A 19717-nucleotide genomic window follows, 5' to 3' on the forward strand; every position below is an offset into this window, starting at 1 on the left:
GACCAACCAAAACAAAAAATGAGCTCCGCAACACTAGATCTCTATTTTTTTTAAACTGTTAACCTAGTAAATTTAATAATAGGCATGTGATAAACTTGAGTGCTATGTCCTCCTTCGGGGAGATCTGTGGTATATAAAAATGTGTTTTCTGAGGGCCACATATCCACTCTTTTCTTTCCTTTTTTTTTTTTTACATACTTTTTGGGGGTTTTATACATTTTTTAAAAGCTTCTATATATGAAAAAATGAAAGTCATTGTTAAAAACATAAATGTATTAAGTGATAGACAAAGCATTAATATACGACATCAATAAGCCAAAGCCCCAGCATACCAAAAGACAAGAACAGGCAATTCCCAAAAGAAGAAGTAAAAATGTCCAATAAATATAAGGAATGATTTCCACCTATATTTACAGGGAGATATAGATATAAATATGGATTTTTTGGGGGGGCCACACCCATGACATATGGAAGTTCTTAGGCCAGGGATCAAAACTGAGCCACAGCTACAACCTACACCACAGCTGTGGCAACAACGGATCCTAACCCACTGGTTCTTTTTGGCACAATGGGTTAAGAAAAATGATTTCTACACAAAACTGTAACAAAGAAACCCTGCTTGCCTGCCCTATGGACTTATGACTCAAGATTGCTACAGCCACTCTTACCTCAATTTTGAGATTGCTTTCCTTTCTTAAGGATTCCCAACTCTGTAGCTTCCACAATCCAATGAGTCAATTCCTTAAAATTCTCTGATCAATAGATAGGTAGGTAGATAGGTAGATATAGATGTAGATACATATTTCCTATATTTTCTGTTTTTTTGGTTATAAGGTAAATAATACATCACTACAATTCAATCGGAGATTGAGGAAGATCAGGCTAAATTGCCGTTTGGTAAGCCTATGCCTACCACTGTTTTTCCCTTTTCCAAGAGGGTGAACACTTCAAGTGGTAGCGTCTCCTGTCTCTTTTTGCCCCCAGATTCTTCGGAATATTTAGTTTCATCCATCAGAAATTCTCAGCTTAGTTCTTTCATTGTTTTTTTGATACTGCTTCAACAATTGACAGAAGTACCCAGGAGGGAATAATCTGTGTTTTGCCACTTTGTATGAAGAACACGTCAACACATCTCTGGCTTTTTTTTTTTTATTTCTCCTGCAGCGGATATTTTCCAAGGAACCAAATCTGCATTTTTAGTTTATGGAGGCACTGAGAATTTTTTAATACCCCTAGGTGCAAAATTCCTGTGGATCCTCAAGTTCTATTTGACATTCCTCAGAAGGCTTTCAAATTTCACCTATTCATGAGTCTTTTTTTTTTTTTTTTTGGAACCTAAGAGCCACAACAAATCTCTGGAAATATGACAACAACATTCTGGCTTTCAGAAGCTTTCCACCTGGCCCTTTGTCATCTACCAACTCATAATTCAACAAATGTTTTATGGCCAGACTGGCAGTGCATTTGAGGACCTTCGCTACCCAAATATTTCCACTCTATGTACCATGGAACTCTAAAAATCTCTTCTGATTTCTTTTTCTTCCAGAAACACCATCCTCTTGGGCTCTAAACCCAGACTCAGACCTGGCAAATTCCCATGGGGAAAAAGCAGCTGCTAATCCTCAGTTCACCTTTGAACAATCCTCTCCTACCAGGTTTTAGTCCATTAAGTTCCTGTTGTTAACACAACAATTTGGCCTTGGCAATATTACTTTTTTAAAAATTTGTTTGTAGTCCAGCTGGATGTTCTATATTGTTGTCAGTGGGAATGTCATCCTCTTTTTACCTAACTACCTTATCCTTCCCTTCATTATATTACAGATATCTACAATGACTTACCATATGGTTTCAGAGACAATTTCAGATTTGCACATCTATTCTTGGCTCTTCACTGAAAAATGTGAAAATTTTTCCTAGTAACCAATGTATATATCATATACCACTGATGCAATCTTGTACTTCACTGGAATGTCTATCTTATTTATCGCTCGATATTTTTCAATATGTACATTCATACTTTCCATGTAATCACCGATCCCCACTTTTACTTATGGACTTCTAATTCCATTTCACTGCATTCAGAATATTTAGATTTTCCAAATGAGTTGCACAAAGTGAACTCTCCATTCCTCATCTTTGTAGTATTGACTCTGATGTACATTTCCTTCTATGGGTAAATAATTCTTTATTAAGTACTATGAAATGTTAAGAATCTCTAAGAAAAGAAAGTTGGTTTTCATCCTCAAAATATATTCATAGTTACATAAAGACATAAAAATAGTAGTTCATCAGTTTCCTGGTGGCATAGCAGGTTATGATCCAATGTTGTCACTGCTGTGGTGTGTGTTCCATTCCTGGGCATGGGAAATTCTGCATGCTGGGGTTATGGCCAAAAAAGAGTTCAAAATTAGAGGACTCACCAGTCAGGGTAACCTGAAAGCACCAGGCTTGCTTTCAACAGGCTGCACACTCAGAAAACCAAAATCAAAGAAGAATCCCTAGTTATTAAATCTGGACTCCTCCTGGAGTTTTTCCTCTTGGGAGAGATATCTAGAGGACTCTGTCAAAGTCAGAAACAAACCACTTAATTTTTTTGCCTCACACTAAGTTATGCAGACAACCTTGTCCATCAATCATTTAATCCTTTCTACTTGCTTCTAGTCCCAGAGAGAAATTGTTCAGAAAGTGTTTATTAATCTACATCACATATATGGAGTATTCTTAGATTATCATGGTTGTTTTTACAATCCATTCCATTGACAAGCTGTATTTCTTCCCCATTTTTGTTTTTTGAAGGAAAATTATTTCATTGGGATTCATAAATATTAATTATATTTTTCTCTATCATTAAATAATAGTCATTCCTACTCTGTTAGCTTCATATATTTCAATTCAAGATTTGCCACCCTCTCTCCCTTTTTCTTCTCAGTTTCAATGAAATCATTAACTACTTATTTATTTCTGACCAGATTTTGTTTACATGCTTTAACATATTTTCAGCTGCTTTCTGGTGCTGGACCATCTTCATTAGTATTTTTTTATTATTAGATGCAGATTTAAATTACTTGATTCAATGACTTATTTTCCATTTGATATTATGTTACTCACGAAAGCAATTACTGATGCTAATGATGATGGTGCCAGAATAGCATAGCATATTTGCCACATTCTGGATTTTTAAAAAAACAAATATAGAATATATTGGCTGTTTGAAAGAACAGCAGGCATAAAATCGTCACTGTACATTAGGAAATCTATTCAACAGTTTCTGATATTTTGACGTTAATAAACACACACGCAAATGAGAAATTGTTAGTCTCAGAGTGCATCTAATAGTCCTTTTGATTCATTTATCCAGATGCCTCCCTTAAAGAACTAGTCTAGCCATTACAAGTATAATACTAATATAATTCTACAGATATAATTCTATTTTTCTCTGTTGTCTTTTCCGAGTTTGGAGGATCAAATCAAATACCAATACTGACCAGTATCCAAAAAACTATCAATATTTTAAGTGAGAAAGAATCTCACATAGCAATATAAATTCTTCTGTACTAGTAAACAGACTTTTATTAGCAGTATTGATAGATACGGTTTTTTACTTTTTAAATCTGTTCATTTTTATTCTATCCAAAAGTGAAAATATAAGACAAAATCTTTTATCAGTTACACTTTAGGTTAACAAATTACTTAAATTCCCTGTACTCTATAGATTAATACTTTGGTTGCTTTTATAATATTTCCAAGTTTAATGCGAGGAACTGAAAAACAAAAATGAACAGATATTAAGAAGTAAAACTTCCACCAACAAAGCATTTATCCTGAAGTGTAATCTTAATGTAACCTCCATGTGATAAAAATCAATTCAATCTATTTCTTCCTCTCAAAAGTAAAGGTGGTCTTACACTAGATAGCCACAAGACCCTTTTAGCTTACAAGCTTAATTTTAAATAAATATCTTAAAATGAATGCTTTACATGTAATGTTATAAAATTATCAGAAACTTGCTGCATTTAAAATCACCAGGCTTTCGTTAAATAGTTTGTTAAAATATTTATTAATTCAATGTATTATTTAGTTTTAATTATTAAACTAATCAATAAAAGCAAATGATTTGCAATTAACCATATCTAAATCTAAAAAGTTAAATAATAGGAAAATGACTTAAATGTGCAGCACAGTACCAGTTGCTCTATTTTCATTAATTGTCATGTATCTTGCCATGTCCTTTATCTGCTTGTGAATTTACAAGGAACACAGCAGGTTGTGAATTTTTAATAGGCTTTCCTCAAGGAAAGAAAAGGTCAGTATTAACATAAAATTCTTCTTAAAGATTTGTGGCACAAATGTTTCACACCGGAGAACAGGTGTTACTGAGGAACTAAAGCCACAATAATCTGACATTTTTTCTATGTTTAAAGAAACCTTAATATTGCACATAATAAAATAGCACAAGGTCAAATCAATATAAAATTTATTTTGAAGTAGATGCTATAAGTTTTTTGGCACTTAATCCATAATCCCACTTCTGAGTAACACAAACAACTGATTTTGTTCAGTTGACTGTTTAATAAATCCAAGTATTGATACCTAATGTCCAAATAAAAAAAGGGAAGATTAAGAAGAAAGCTATAGTTGGAACAACTTACCCTTGTCTCTTTGTTACTTAATAAATGTGTTGGAATATAAAATAAAATTCTATCACACACGCAAGGAATGAGGGAGAGAGATAGTAACAGGGTAAGAAGGGAAGAGTATGCAAAGGAATAAATAAATAAAATAATGAAGCAAAAACTTAAAAGTAGAGGGGAAGTTTAGGCAGAGGACTATCTTTAAAGAGCTCTGTCCACTGGCTTCTTTCTGTAATTTTTAGGAAGTCGGCATCATCATAAATGTTAACTCTTGTCTCCCAGCAGGTTCCTCTAGAGGAGAAAATAGCTTCCAACTCTTGGGAGAGCTGAAAATCTCTCTCTCTGCCTTATAGTACATATCTGCTGTAGTCCCATTACTTGTCCAGTTCTCAGATGTGTTTATTTAACTAATAATTTGGTAAACAGGTGATGCTAAGCCCCCCAACATGCTCATTTCTGTCTTTTTATTCTAGCATTTCCCTCTGTAAGAAAAGAAAGTACTTTTCCTTTTTTTTTCTTTGTCTTTTTTTTTTTTTTTTGTCTTTTTGCCATTTTTCTTGGGCCTCTCTCGCGGCATATGGAGGTTCCTAGGCTAGGGGTTGAATCGGAGCTGTAGCCACTGGCCTACGCCAGAGCCACAGCAACGAAGGATCCGAGCTGCACCTGCAACCTACACCACAGCTCACGGCAACGCCGGATCGTTAACCCACTGAGCAAGGGCAGGGACCTCATGGTTCCTAGTCGGACTCGTTAACCACTGCGCCACGAGGGGAACTCCCTTCTTTGTCTTTTTAGGGCTGCACCCACAGTGTATGGAAGTTCCCAGGGTAAGGGTCGTATCAGAGCTAGAGCTGCCAGCCTACACCACAGCCGCAGCAGCGCAGGATCCGAGCCACAGCTACCACAACTCACTGCAACGCCAGATCCTTAACCCACTGAGAGGGGCCCGGGATCCTTAACCCAACTCAGCTGGATCCTTAACTCACTGAGCCAAGGGTAGATCTGCATCTTCAGGAATACTAGTCAGGCTCATAACCTGCTAAGCCAGGACAGGAGCTCCCAGAAAGTGCCTTTTCTTTTCATTCATACAATCTCTAATGATTCAAAAGAAAAAGAAAAAAAAAAAAAAAAAAAAGCATTACGTCCAGTTTCTTTAAAACAGTACTTATAAATTCAGAGATTATGAGAAGGTAGAAATCCTTTCATTTCTGAGTCACGAAACCACAGTCCAAACCTCATCTCTTTGATTCCCTACTATCATGTTCGATTTTGTAATCCATGGAAATTTCTGCAGTATGTGGTCCCATTACGAGATTTAATTTTCACTCTCTGTAGTATAAGTGAAGGTAAAAATCCTTGGAGTTCCCGTCCTGGCGCAGTGGTTAACGAATCCGACTAGGAACCATGAGGTTGCGGGTTCAATCCCTGGCCTTGCTCAATGGGTTAGGGACCCGGCGTTGCCTTGAGCTGTGGTGTAGGTTGCAGACTCGGCTAGGATCCTTCGTTGCTGTGGCTCTGGCGTGAGCTGGTGGCTACAGCTCCGATTAGACCCCTAGCCTGTGAACCTCCACGTGCCGCGGGAGCGGCCCTAGAAAAGGCAAAAAGACGAAAAAAAAAAAAAATCCTGCTGTGATTCATATTCTAAAACTGAGCTTTACAAAAGTTAAAATCTCACCACACTAGCAACTTTTTTGCATGTCGGTACTGATCAGAAGAACTGGTTTTAATAATTCTCCATTTGCCTTCTGTCCTCCTCTGCTCTGAATCTGTGTTCTGTATTTATCCAGTGCTCTTTATGAAATATAAAATTTGTAAAATGCAAAAAATTTCCCTATTTAAACCTCTACTCATTCTTTATCAGTTAGTTTAGGTGATAGATGCTTAAGGAAATCCTAACATATTCCCGCAGGCTAGTTAAAGGCCATCTTGTGAATTTCCATTACACTATGTGTTTGAATCTTCCATAGCACTAGAATGGAATTGCTGATTTACTTTTAGAACTACCTGATTCTTATGAGAGTAAATAACTATTTCTCAATTAAAAACTGTAGAAGGAATAGACAGTAAACATCATAACTGTCTAGTACAAATAACAAAGTTATCTGATCAGATAATTGATAATATCAATAATCTTTTCTTAAAATATTTTGATTCCCAGACAGAACAAGAAATATGCAATACTTATATCTGTCATTTGTAAATTTGCCACTGTGTTGCACATTCATATAACTGGAAAGTTTCTGAGCAACTATGTGTATTTTCAATGACTAAAAAGCTGCAGTCTTATAACCTTTTGAGAGTGGTTCCCTGGATAACACAGTCATATGTTAATTACGAGAGCATTTTAGTTAAAAGCAGGTATTTCTTATTTTCATTCTTACTTTGTTTTATGAGTAGCTAAAAATGTAGTAAAAAATTTCTTTGTTACCTACCTTACTTCTTTATCTTTTTCACCACAGTACATATCCATTTGGGTGTTTTTTTTTTCTTTTCGGTGGCATCTGTTATAATGAGTTATTTATCTAGAAATTAGGAAAATGGAGTTTGATCAAAATTTAATGGCTAAATGCTCATTACTATAAACCAAAAGCAAAAAATAGATTGCTTTTTACACCCAGCAGTAACCAGTAATACAATATATTAGGGGTGTGTGCATGTGGGTGTGTATTTTAAAATATTTAAATTGTTTTGATATCCACATAAAAATGTTTTTGCAGCCAAGTTCATTGACATAAACTCCCACAAAGAAAAAGAAACTTCTGCAGTTCCCTCATGGCTCAGTAGGTTAAAGATCTGGCATTGTCATTGCTGTGGCTCTGGTTATAGCTGTGATGTGGGCTCAATCCCTGGCCTGGAAATTTCCCCATGCTGCAGACATGGGGGAAAAAAAAGAAACTTTCAAACAAAGAAAATAATTCCATTTTAAAAGGAATGTAATCAATGTAACACTTCTACTAATAGATGAAAATTTTTGTTAAGTAAACTACAGAGCAAAAACCAAACCTATTTAGATAAATATCTAACTGCATTTTTTTTTGCATAATTGAAGGATATTGTCTCCAGTTGCTATTTCCCTAGTAGGTTACAGGTCAGTGTGCCTATTCTGATTTATGACTACATTTTTTATAAGAATATTAAAAAGGCAATATGTTACAAATGAACTTATTTACTAAACAGACTCATAGACATAAAAAACAAAATTTAGTTACTGAAGAATAACAGGAGTACAGGATTAACAGATACATACTACCATATGTAAGATAGATGAATAGTAAGAATTTACTGTATAAGCAGGGAACTATATTCAATATCTTATAATAATCTATAATGGAAAATAATAAAAAGTTTATATGTATATGTGTGTGCATATATATATAAAATATATAAAACTGAATCACTTTGCTGTACACTTGAAACTAACACAATATTGTATACCAACTATATTGTAATTTTGTAAAAAAAGACAGCACATTCATGATAATGTCTAAGTTATGTGCTTCATCAAAATATAGAATATTTACACCTTGTTTTTCTATTTCTTAGATAAAAAATAAATTTAAAAATTTTTTAAATTTAAAGCCCATAATCTCTGCAAGTAATCAAACTGTCATCTTAGCATTAAAAAAAATGTTGATTTATTGGGAGATACAATAATGGAAAAACTTACAATCCTTGTGTTTTAGAAGCCATGCTCTGTTCCTCCCACAGCTAAGCCTCTCCCTTCAGGGAAAGCATTCCATGACAGGAAGGGAATATTCACATCTGGAATCAATGCATCTATTTCCAGACCATCCTCAAAGTACCCAGGTCCCATTATTCCCTGCCCAGACATCCGTGACCTTGTCTCTAGATCCTGGAGCATCTCTTCTGCAGATCAGTCTCCCAAAGACCAGATATACCTTTTGTTATATACACCCCTAATTCTGAGGGCTGGCTTAGTGGGCATTTATTTTAAAATGATATATAGTTAGCCTTCCGTGGGCTCAGTGTCTATGGATTCAACCAGCCGCAGATAGTAAACATAGTGCACTGTCCACTATTAGTTGAATCCATAGATGCTGGACCCATGGATACTGAGGCCAACTACTCTACAGCATTTTATACAAGGGACTCAAGCATCCTCAGATTTTGGTATCCACAGGAGTCCTGGAAATGATTCCCCGTGCCTACCATGGGACAATTGTGGATGGAATTTGCCCAAGACACAAGAGCTCCTGGACAAACATTAGCACTGTGATTGAATGTGTGCTAGGCTGAGAGAGCTGCATGAATGCATCAAAGCTCTTTCACATGATGATTTGACCTGAAGATGAGTGTCGTGGGCCTAAGTGAGGAGGCAAGAAACTGCCTTGCCCTGTGTTGCCTTGTTTCTGCACAGGACTTGTTTGCTGCTGTTAAGGAGACAGCTTTGACAAGTAGGAGGCTAGATCAAGTATATTTTATTTTGTAGTTTATTAATTCGATTTGTAACTTTAAAATACATAGATGGGGAGTTCCCGTTGTGGCTTAGTGGTTAATGAATCCGACTAGGAACCATGAGGTTGTGGGTTTGATCTCTGGCCTCACTCAGTGGGTTAAGGATCTGGAGTTGCCATGAGCTGTGGTATAGGTCGCAGACGCGGCTCAGATCTGGCATTGCCGTGGCTGTGGTGTAGGCTGGCAGCTATAGCTCCGATTAGACCTGGGAATCTCCATGTGCCGTGGGTGTGGCCCTAGAAAAGACAGAAAAAAAAAAGGACCGAAAAAAATACACAGATGGGTGTTATATGGACATCTGTTTGACTCTTGCTCTGAAACCACAAATATTTCTGGGTCAGTTTTTGTCTTTGGTATGAATCAAAGATCAATGGGTAAAGTTTCTAGCTATGTGTGATGCAACTTTGCCTGCCTTACGGTTCTTAAGATACCACTAATTCCTCAACAGAAACACAATTACTAATAAGTTTATGAGATGAATTTCCTGCATAATATGAAATCAAAGAAGCAATGTTTATTCCAAAATATCAAGACTGATGACTTTTGTCTTTGTCAGAAGTTATTTGCCTACAGAATTGGTTATTTACCAAGCAGAGCAAAGCAAGGAGCTGGGTTTGGTTTATTCTTATTACTTTTTTTCCATTTAGAATAAAAATCACACTGCTATGTAAAAGGTTAGTCCTATTGTTTAAAATATATAGATGAGTGTGATCATACTTATTCAGCTCTCATTTCAAGAACTAAGATAACTGACCGCATTATTCAGTGATGGGACTTGAGAAATCTTCTTTGAATTCTTTCTGCATTATATACCTTTAGACATTATCATGGATATGCTCTTTTTTATTTCCCCTAGCTTCATTCAGACCAAGATAAAGGAGATGGATCCCTCAAATATATTTTATCTGGAGATGGAGCTGGTACTCTTTTTATTATTGATGAAAAAACAGGTGACATTCATGCCACAAGAAGAATTGATAGGGAAGAAAAGGCCTTTTATACTCTACGTGCACAAGCTATTAACAGAAGAACTTTGAGGCCAGTAGAACCAGAGTCTGAGTTTGTGATCAAAATCCATGATATCAATGACAATGAACCAACATTCCCAGAGGAAATTTATACAGCTAGTGTTCCTGAAATGTCCGTTGTAGGTAAGTTCATTTATAATGTTTATGACAGTATTCAAAAAGTATAAAAAACAATTACCAAGACATTCTTAAAATTTTACGATTAATTGAGAGCATTTTGATTCTGTGCTAAGAGTACGTATTTTTCTGAATTACAAAATGAGCCAGAAAAAAAAAAGATTAATGCATTTTTCACTTCCCATGGGTTCATAAATTCCTACAATACAGTAAGTGATGCTTCCCTCAAAAATCTAAGGAAATACCATTGAACATCAGTAAAAATTATGAAAATATAAATTTTGTCACATGGGTTTGGAGAACAGATGTATAAAATTCTGACTCTAAATATAAGTATACTTAGAACACTATAAATGCAATGTAGGTCGCTTTTTTTTTTTTTTGTCTTTTCTCCTTTTTAGGTCTGCACTTGCAGCATATGGAGATTCCCAGGCTAGGGGTCTAATCGGAGCTGTTGCTGCCACAGCAACGCAGGATCCAAGCCATGTCTGCAACCTACACCACAGCTCACAGCAAAGCCAGATCCTTAACCCATTGAGCAAGGCCAGGGATTAAACCCACAACCTCATGGTTCCTAGTTGGATTCGTTTCTGCTGTGCCACGATGGGAACTCCTGAAGTACACAATTTTTATATAAATTCTGTAGTCATAATTTGCCTAAAGAATTTCTCTGGATAATCTAGATAATATGAACAATGGAATTAATTAGATTATCTAATTACTTTATATTAAACATTCTAAAACATCCTTTCTTTATAAACATTATATATAACACTCTACTGATCAAAATCTCTTATTCAGATAAACCAATTGAAAATCAGCAGCAAATCACAAACTGATACAGAGTTAAAAGTTAGGCTGCAGAAGCTGTAAGGCAAAAGGCATGAAAAAACTGGAAGTATTACATTCAAGAAAATAGAATTCCCTTTTCAATGTAAATAAGTGGAAGTTTTATTTGTAGGCAAAGAAAGTTAAGACTGATTTCATTTTTTTGTTATTAAATGGAGAGCCACGGAAAATTAAACATCAAAACATTGATAACACTTTCAGAGATATGTATTTGGATTTAATAGAATATATTCCTTTCCCAAATGTGGGAGAAATAGACACTGTGAAACAATTCTGATACATTTTTTCCTTGTAACAGTTATAAGGGCAAATTTCCAAATGCATTTCTCAAAAGCATTGTTCTGGGATTATTATTTAATATTTACTTCACTAAATCCCAAGGACTTTTGGCAATCAACAACATAAAGCTCTTTATATATTTTTGAACTTTATTAAATAGCTTTTAATAGTTCATGGAACTTGGGAACAACTTGGATTGTTTCTAAATTTAGAATTTAATCTATTCATAAAATTGTATTCTATAACAGATGTTAATTATTTTATAGTTAATTAGTGGAGAGGGGGAAAGAAGAGCATACTTACTCCTTTGTGATTAGATATGCCCTTTACACAAAACAAATCTCCTATGTGAAAATGAATTTAAATATCAAATCTGAGCACTTGTAAAGTGCCTGCCTTTATTATAATGTAATACAATGTAGCATTATATATCACATGCCTAAAAATATACCTGTTGGTTAAATAAAATATGTTGTTGAATCAAAGTTTACCTGAAGTAACACTATATTTATTCTTTTCATCTAAACCATATATAAATGTTTCTTTAAGAGGTCGTTATTAAGCCAAAAATCATTTAAGTCTTCCATGAAAACCAGTGCTTTTGCTCCTCCTTCCGGTACTGTGCAGAACTAAGCTGAATTTGGATACTTCAGGTACTTCTGTGGTGCAAGTCACAGCTACAGACGCAGATGACCCTTCCTATGGGAACAGCGCCAGAGTCATTTACAGCATACTTCAAGGGCAGCCATATTTCTCTGTGGAGCCTGAAACAGGTCAGGAATCATGAATCAGTGTTTGCTAATTTGATAATCGTTGTGATCTTTATAAGTTAAAAAGTGGGAAAGTAAGAACAGAACCCTAACTTTAACACAGAAGAGTGATAATGCCACAGTTTAAGACTTTAGAACTCAAAATTGAATGATTAAGGAGGCTAATGGCAATAGACTTGCTTTTATGCTTTTGCATCTCGATATAGGTCACTAGGCAGCACACATGATATTCTTTAAGAAGTAGAAAAATAACACAAATTGTAAAATATTTACACTCAATCAATTTTATAGTGTCTGGACAATAAAAATTAATAGCAAAGCATTTTGTCTTTCAAAAATCACCACTTTAGATATACAGTTGGTGGCTTTATTCAATTAGTAATTGAGATCTTAATGAGCATAATGAACATTTTTATATTTTCTTTAAGGTATCATCAGGACTGCTTTACCAAACATGAACAGAGAAAACAGGGAGCAATATCAAGTGGTAATCCAGGCCAAAGACATGGGTGGCCAGATGGGAGGCTTATCAGGGACCACCACGGTCAACATCACGCTGACAGACGTCAATGACAATCCTCCGCGCTTCCCCCAAAGTAAGCTGCCTTTTATGGTCTTTCTGCAAGGCAAAAAAGCTTTAGAGATAAAAAAGAAAAGAGGAGAAAAAACAATTGTGAATCATTTATGAGTTTTGTTTGTTTCAATTTTAAAAGTTTTTGCCGTATAGGTGATTTACAAGGTTGTGATGATTTCTGCTGTACAGCAAAGTGATTCAGTTATGCATGTACATAATCCATTCTCTCAGATTTGTTTCCCACATAGATTATCATAGAGTATTGGGTAGAGTTCTCTGTGCTATACAATAGGTACCTTTTGGTCAGTCATTCCACATACCTCAGTGTGTATATGCTTATCTCAACACCCTAATCCATTCCTCTCCTCCCCCGATCCATGCCTTTTGATAACCATAAGTTTTTCAAAGTCTGCAAATCTGTTTTTGTTCTGCAAATAAGTTAATTTGTATTCTTTTTTTTAAGATTTCTCATATAAGCATTAACATTTAATTTAAAACAGTGGAGTTAGCACTGTGGTGCAGTGGGTTAATGATCCAGCTTGTCTCTGTAGAGGTGCCAGTTTGATCCCAAGCCTGGTGCAGTGGATTAAGAATCCGGCATTGGTACAGATGTGGCATAAGTCACAGCTCCTGTTCATATTTGATCCCTGACCCAGAAACTTTCATATGCCATGGGTGTGGCTGGAAAAAAAAAAGACAAAAAAAGTGCTACAAAAATTAAGCGAAAAGATATATATGCCAATGAATTCATTGTTATTAAATGATAAAATACAAATATTTTCAACATAGTTCATTCAGAGACAGAGGCATCTGTGATCACAACCCCTCCTCTTTTTCTCTCTCTCTCTTTATAGATATATATTCTATATCCATGATTGTCATCTAAGAACTGTTTTTTCCATTTAGCAAAGTAAATATTTTATTTTTAAAAATACTGTTAGACTACTACAACAAATATGTTTATTTCTACTTAGAATTTAATAAGGAGGATTCTAACTTGAAGGTAAACTTTTTGAATAAAATGTCTAACTTGTATTATAAGGACTTAGCCAGAAAGAACCTTACAAATTAATCCAATGTCCTTTTCATATCACTGTGACAGACTTGTATATAATACCTGTGTTTGTAATGGCAACATACTAAAACATTTTGTATTTATGATTTATTTATGGATTTATTTTGTGTTTTAGAATGAACTTTTCAAATTCTCAAAATAGGCCAAGAATAGGTTAAGAACCATTAGCTTCTATATAATTTCATTTATTTATTCTCCTTTCTTATGCAAATTTGGTATATATGCAGCTAGAGAGGATGTTAAGTCTAAATGGACACAGCTAAAACTCAGCCAATTTCCTGATAATCTAAAAGAGCCTTTATTTCAAGATGGAATGGCAGTAGTTTTCATATATTATATCTTTATACCAAAGACCATTACAGAGAAGGAATTATGATCTAAGAATTCACTGTGTTATTCTGACTCTTTAAAAGCATTTCACCTCTTTTCCTGTACAATGTTTATCTAACTTTGTTTATTGATAGTGCATAATTTTCATTGAATTGTTTAATATCATGTGTGTGGGGGGAAATCCCACTGTGGCTCAGGGAGTTAAAATTCTGACTAGCATTCATGAGGATGTGGGTTCAATCTCTGGCCTTGCTCAGAGGGTCAAGATTCCAGGCATTGCCATGAGCTTCAGTGTAGGTTACAGAAGTGCCTCGGATCTGGCATAGTATCAGCTGGCAGTTGCAGCTCCAATTCGACCCCTAGCCTGGGGATTTCCATATGTCAGGGTGCAGTCATAAAAGAAAAAGTAAAATCACATGTGTGGAATGATTATAAAATTCAATAGAATATTCTTGAGCAGACTAATCATATGTTTGTACTATTCTTATGTAATTTTGATGATATTTTGTTAGATACATTGTTACACACCCCTCATGATTGTTATTGTGATATTCAGCCCAACACACAAAGAGAAGGGTGTTTGCTTATGCTATTTTCAAATAATCAGGTTTCAGCTTCAGGTTAACTTTGGCACTGGCAAGGAAAAACAAACCCATAATAAATCTTTATAGTTCTTTTAAAATAGGTCTAAAGACATGCTTACCTACACTAAAATTTAAATTTTATATTTTAGGAGTTCCTGTCATGGCGCAGTGGTTAACGAATCCGACTAGGAACCATGAGGTTGCGGGTTCAGTCCCTGCCCTTGCTCAGTGGGTTAAAGATCTGGCGTTGCTGTGAGCTGTGATGTAGGTTGCAGACGCGGCTCGGATCCTGCGTTGCTGTGGCTCTGGCGTAGGCTGGCAGCTACAGTTCCAATTAGACCCCTGGCCTGGGAACCTCCATATGCCGCGGGAGTGGCCCAAGAAATGGCAAAAAGACAAAAACAAAAACAAAAAAAAGATAAAAAAAAATTATGTTTTATATGTAATTCTGGCCACATCTTAGCATGAGCCAGTTACCAGAAGAATGAACATGCAAATCCTGAAGAACAAACCATAACTAGTTGCATAATCCATAGTGAGCAAAAATATTTAGGAATAAAATATTTTATGAGTAATAAAGGACCATTAGAAGGATTATTACGTTTAATTCTCAGGAACATATATACACATGTATCCAAAATACAGTCCATTTAAAAATTAAGCATTTGATAAGTAAATAGATTCTAATTAAATGGAGAAAATATACATTTGAAAAATAAAAAATCTGATGATGATAATTTTATCATTTTTCTTCTTCTATACCACCTTTATCATTCACTAATTTCTTCTTTTTCTTTTGCTATGTTGAGATTCGTGGTTGGTATCTGGTAGGCACATTACATAAGTCCTGACATAAAATGATAATAGTAATAATAATAAAAATACATTAATAATAACAAGGAAAAGAAACAGCAACAGCATAACATGTTTTCTGAATGGTGTTTTTACTGTACCCTCTATCAAATTATTTATTGACCTACTTTATTTTATCACAACAACTCACTGAGGTCAGAATTACGATCTCCATTTTACAAATGAGAAAACAAAGGTTATAGGAAGTTGAACTGCAGTTAATGGCAGAAGTGGTTTGAAATACAAGTCCAACTCCAAATGTACAACACGGTCTATTACAAGAAGTTTTAGAGCATCTTGTACCTTGTCTCATTATTTTTTAATTATAGATGGAAACGTAATTTACGGACTTTGATTTTCTCAATTATCTTTTTTGCTGTGAATATTTGCAACCATATCTTACTATTGGGAACACTCAGTCATGGCAATTAGAATGTTACTTGATAGTCTAGGTTGTCTAACATGCAGAAAACTAGTTTTTAATTTCTCATATCATTTCATTAAATAGCCAAAGTTTGGAGAGGGTTCCACAGTTTATGAAGATTTTCACATAAAGTTTCATTGAAACTCACAACTGCTGAGACAGCTCAGTAGGATGGGGCTGAAGAACGGGTGCTATGGAACTTAAGGAAAAAAAGTTAACGTAAAACAAGACACAGAGACATTTATCTTAAGTAAAGGTGGGAACCGGGAGACTCAAGGTCTCAGGGACCAAGAGCCCTGCCACAAGAAACCACGCTGCTTTTATTGTGCTCTTGAGGATTAGGTCAAGCGAAAAGGGGGTTGTAGGTGCAGGATATAGGTATTTTTTTTATTATTTTATAAGTTCTTTTATTATTTTAAAAGTCACTTAGCTGGTAGATGGTTAAACTTTTATTCTAAACTTTAGGCATTTAAGAATCATTAGCATTTGAGTTAGCTACCTATGCATAGCATTTCAGAGAATCCTCACTGTGCTTCCACAAAAGGCCTGCCTATTTGCAGCAACCCTGTGTGCCTAGGTTTGCACCTTGGTTCTCTTTGCTAATGCATATTCTGCTAATGACCATAAACCACTTGGTCATGAGGTTCCTCTTTCTCTTATTCTTTAGAGGACATATCATGCTTGTGCAAATGGCATGCCAATCTGCCCAGGTCCGGAGTGCCTAGACCATTGTATTATGTCCTCATTCAGCTGACCCCGCAAATAATCCATGCCTTTAGGTCTTTGTTCTTAAGCTTAAGTCATTTACCATCACTGTGACTGTTTCTCAAGCAGGAAGACGGGACAAAGTAAGGAAGGACAAGATGGAGTTTTCACAAAGAGGCTAAGAAAATATTATAAAAACATGTCTCGCAACACACAACTAACCTGTATAGACATATTGTTATTATTATTATACCCAATATACAGAAGAAGTAAAGGAGATTCAGAGTGGAAATGATAGAGAATGAAGCAATGCTTCCAAATAGAAATACAATGCAAACCAAAAATGTGTGCCACAAATGTAAGGTTTAATTTTCTTCTTTTTTTCTTTTTACTGACACACCTGAGGCATGTGGCATGTGGCATGTGGAAGATCCTGGGCTAGGGGTCAAATCAGAGTTGCAGCAGTGGCCTACACGGCAGCTTATGGCAACACCAGATCCTTAACCCACTGAGCAAGTCCAGGGATCGAAGCCGCAATCTCAAAGACACTATGTTGGGTTCTTAATCAGCTGAGTCACAATGGGAATTTCTAATTTAAAATTTTCTATTAGCCATATTAAAAAATTAAAACAAGCAAGAGACATTTATTTTAAACAAATATTTTAACCTAATATTATCATTTACACATATCATTGATATGAAACGTATTCAGATGGTTTACATTCTTTTTTCCCATAATTCTTTGAAATATCCTTTTTCATTGAGTATTTTGCCATTCTATAAAGGCCCAGGTCAGACTAACACCATTCTAGTCATTAGCTGCATGAGGAGTGGTGGCTTGGCTAGTGGCTGCCATAAGGGACAGCTCAGGAGCAGACTGTGGAGTCATCTGCACAAGTCCCAGTGCTATCTTCTTCATGTAGTAGCTTTTTCATCTTGGTCAATTAAATTGACCTCTCAATAGAAAGGTGCCATTTCAGTGACATTCAGTAACTGGAGAGCAGTGCATATACCATAAAATGGTATAAGAGTAAATAATTTAAGGAATATTAAACACCTGAGTCACTAGCACTAGTATATTTATGATCAATAATATTGATTTGTGCAATTATTGCTCTATTATTATTATTATTCAATATTATAAAAGTAAGGTCAAAACAAACTTTCATGCAGATTGATTCAAATTCAACATTTCCCAACATGGTGTATCTGTGAATGATAAACATGTCAATCACTTGGAGAGAGTGGGGACAAATGAAAACCCACATGTCCTCCTTTATTGTTTAGCTCAATCGTTTTCAATCGGGGACAGTTTTTTTGTCTACAGTGTCTTAAGATACGTTTATTTGTCTCAGCTGGTGCGTGCTATTGGCATCTAATGGGTGTGAGCTAGGAATGCTGCTAAACACCCCTTTAATTCACAGAACAATGAATTACTGGACCCAAAATGTCATCAGTGCCGAGATTGAGAAACTTTGATATTATATGAGGATCTTTTCAAGTGAAATCAGAAATTCATTTATCTAAAAAAGATTTTATGAGTTTTTTTCAAATATTTGAGAACAACGAGTTTCTGTATTTTGATGGGTTTTTTTGGCCATGGCATGATGTGGCATCTCATTGCTCAGACCAAGGGTTGAGCATAGGCTGCTACAGTGAAAGCACCAAATCCTAACCACTAGATCACTGGGGAACTCCCTAAAATATTTATTGAGATGATGCATGTACCAAACACTATTTTAGAAATAAGATATGTGAATATTGTAAAAAAAAAAAGAAAAAAAGAAAGAAAACCTGTATTTTTGTTCCTATGACTTTTCATTAAAGCGGGGAGGCAGATCATACATGAGAAAAAAAGAAATCTGTACATACAAAATATTGGCTCAGGTTCTGGAGAAAAAGACGAAAACAAGTGTTCAAAGAGGGAGGATAAGGGAAGGTCCTGCTCAAGAGATTATATTTTATCCAAACACTGCAATATGTGCTAGACCTGTGATACAGAGATGGAAAAGTCCCTCAAGCAGAGAGATCAGCAATGTGGGAAACAGTGAATTGGAAGCTGAATGATGTTGAATGGAAGTTGAATGTCAATAACAGAAGACCAGTTTGGTTGGATGGTACCTAACAACAAGTGGGTGATGGGAGATTAGATCAGAGAGCCCCAAACTCACAGGAAAATTGGCATGAGTAAATTATTATTGGAATTAACAAACGCATAACTGTCTGCCTGATCTAAGTTACCGTTACGGTCCTATGGGTTTAGAGGTATGTAAATATGTGAACACTATTAGGACATGGCCATCTTAATAAGATGCTGAAAGAGCTGCAATGGGGGTTGCCTGCTGGCCTAGCATTTAAATACTTGGGTTGTCACTGCTGTGGCTGGAGTTACTGCTGTGGCTTAGATTCTATACCTGGCCTGGGAATTTCTGTAAGCCCTGGGCCAAAAAAATAAAAATAAAAAAATAAAAGAAATACAGTGGATTAGAAGGTTGGAATACACCTGAAAACTGAGTTCCGAAAGTATTTTAGATTCTTTTGTTCCAGATATTAAATTGTACTTTCACAGCAAAAGTAATATCTCAGTTGAAATGATTTCATAATCCTGAGTTATTTTAAGTGATTTATATTAATTTTAAAAACCATTAGTGAAGAAAAAACTCTGTTGGTTACCTTCCAGTGATAGGTACTGTGTTTGCAATTAAGCACATGAAGATTAATAAAACTTGATTCCTGATTACAAGTGGCTTACTGTCTAGCAGGGAGCAAATATCCCAATATGAAGTGGTAAGTGTGATAAGGGAACTAGTGACAGAATTTAATGAGCATATAGAAGAGCAGCACTTTTCTAAATATGGGGGAGAGGGATTGAGTGCATCCTTTACAGTGTAAGTTTTTTTTGGAGAATTTCTCTCTTAAACTCAATCCTTTCTTCAGACTACTACAGGCATAAGGATAGGAAAAGAAAGAGACTTCATGAAGCTGGAAATTAGCAAAATCACCAAGGAGGAAAATTAGCAAAG

General features: G+C 35.5%; 1 protein-coding gene across 1 annotated transcript in view; it reads left to right on the top strand.

The window, feature by feature from the left end:
* The window catches only part of LOC125111908 (cadherin-10), a 110282-nt gene that overhangs the window by 48102 nt on the left and 42463 nt on the right, over positions 1 to 19717 (top strand). The window contains exons 2-4 of the mRNA XM_047754062.1: positions 9964 to 10258; positions 12034 to 12153; positions 12579 to 12746. Of these exons, the coding sequence (XP_047610018.1) occupies positions 9964 to 10258; positions 12034 to 12153; positions 12579 to 12746 (583 nt within the window). The remainder of the gene's footprint in view (positions 1 to 9963; positions 10259 to 12033; positions 12154 to 12578; positions 12747 to 19717) is intronic.

This window comes from Phacochoerus africanus, chromosome 1 (assembly GCF_016906955.1).
Source record: "Phacochoerus africanus isolate WHEZ1 chromosome 1, ROS_Pafr_v1, whole genome shotgun sequence".
NCBI classification, from domain to species: Eukaryota; Metazoa; Chordata; class Mammalia; order Artiodactyla; family Suidae; genus Phacochoerus; species Phacochoerus africanus.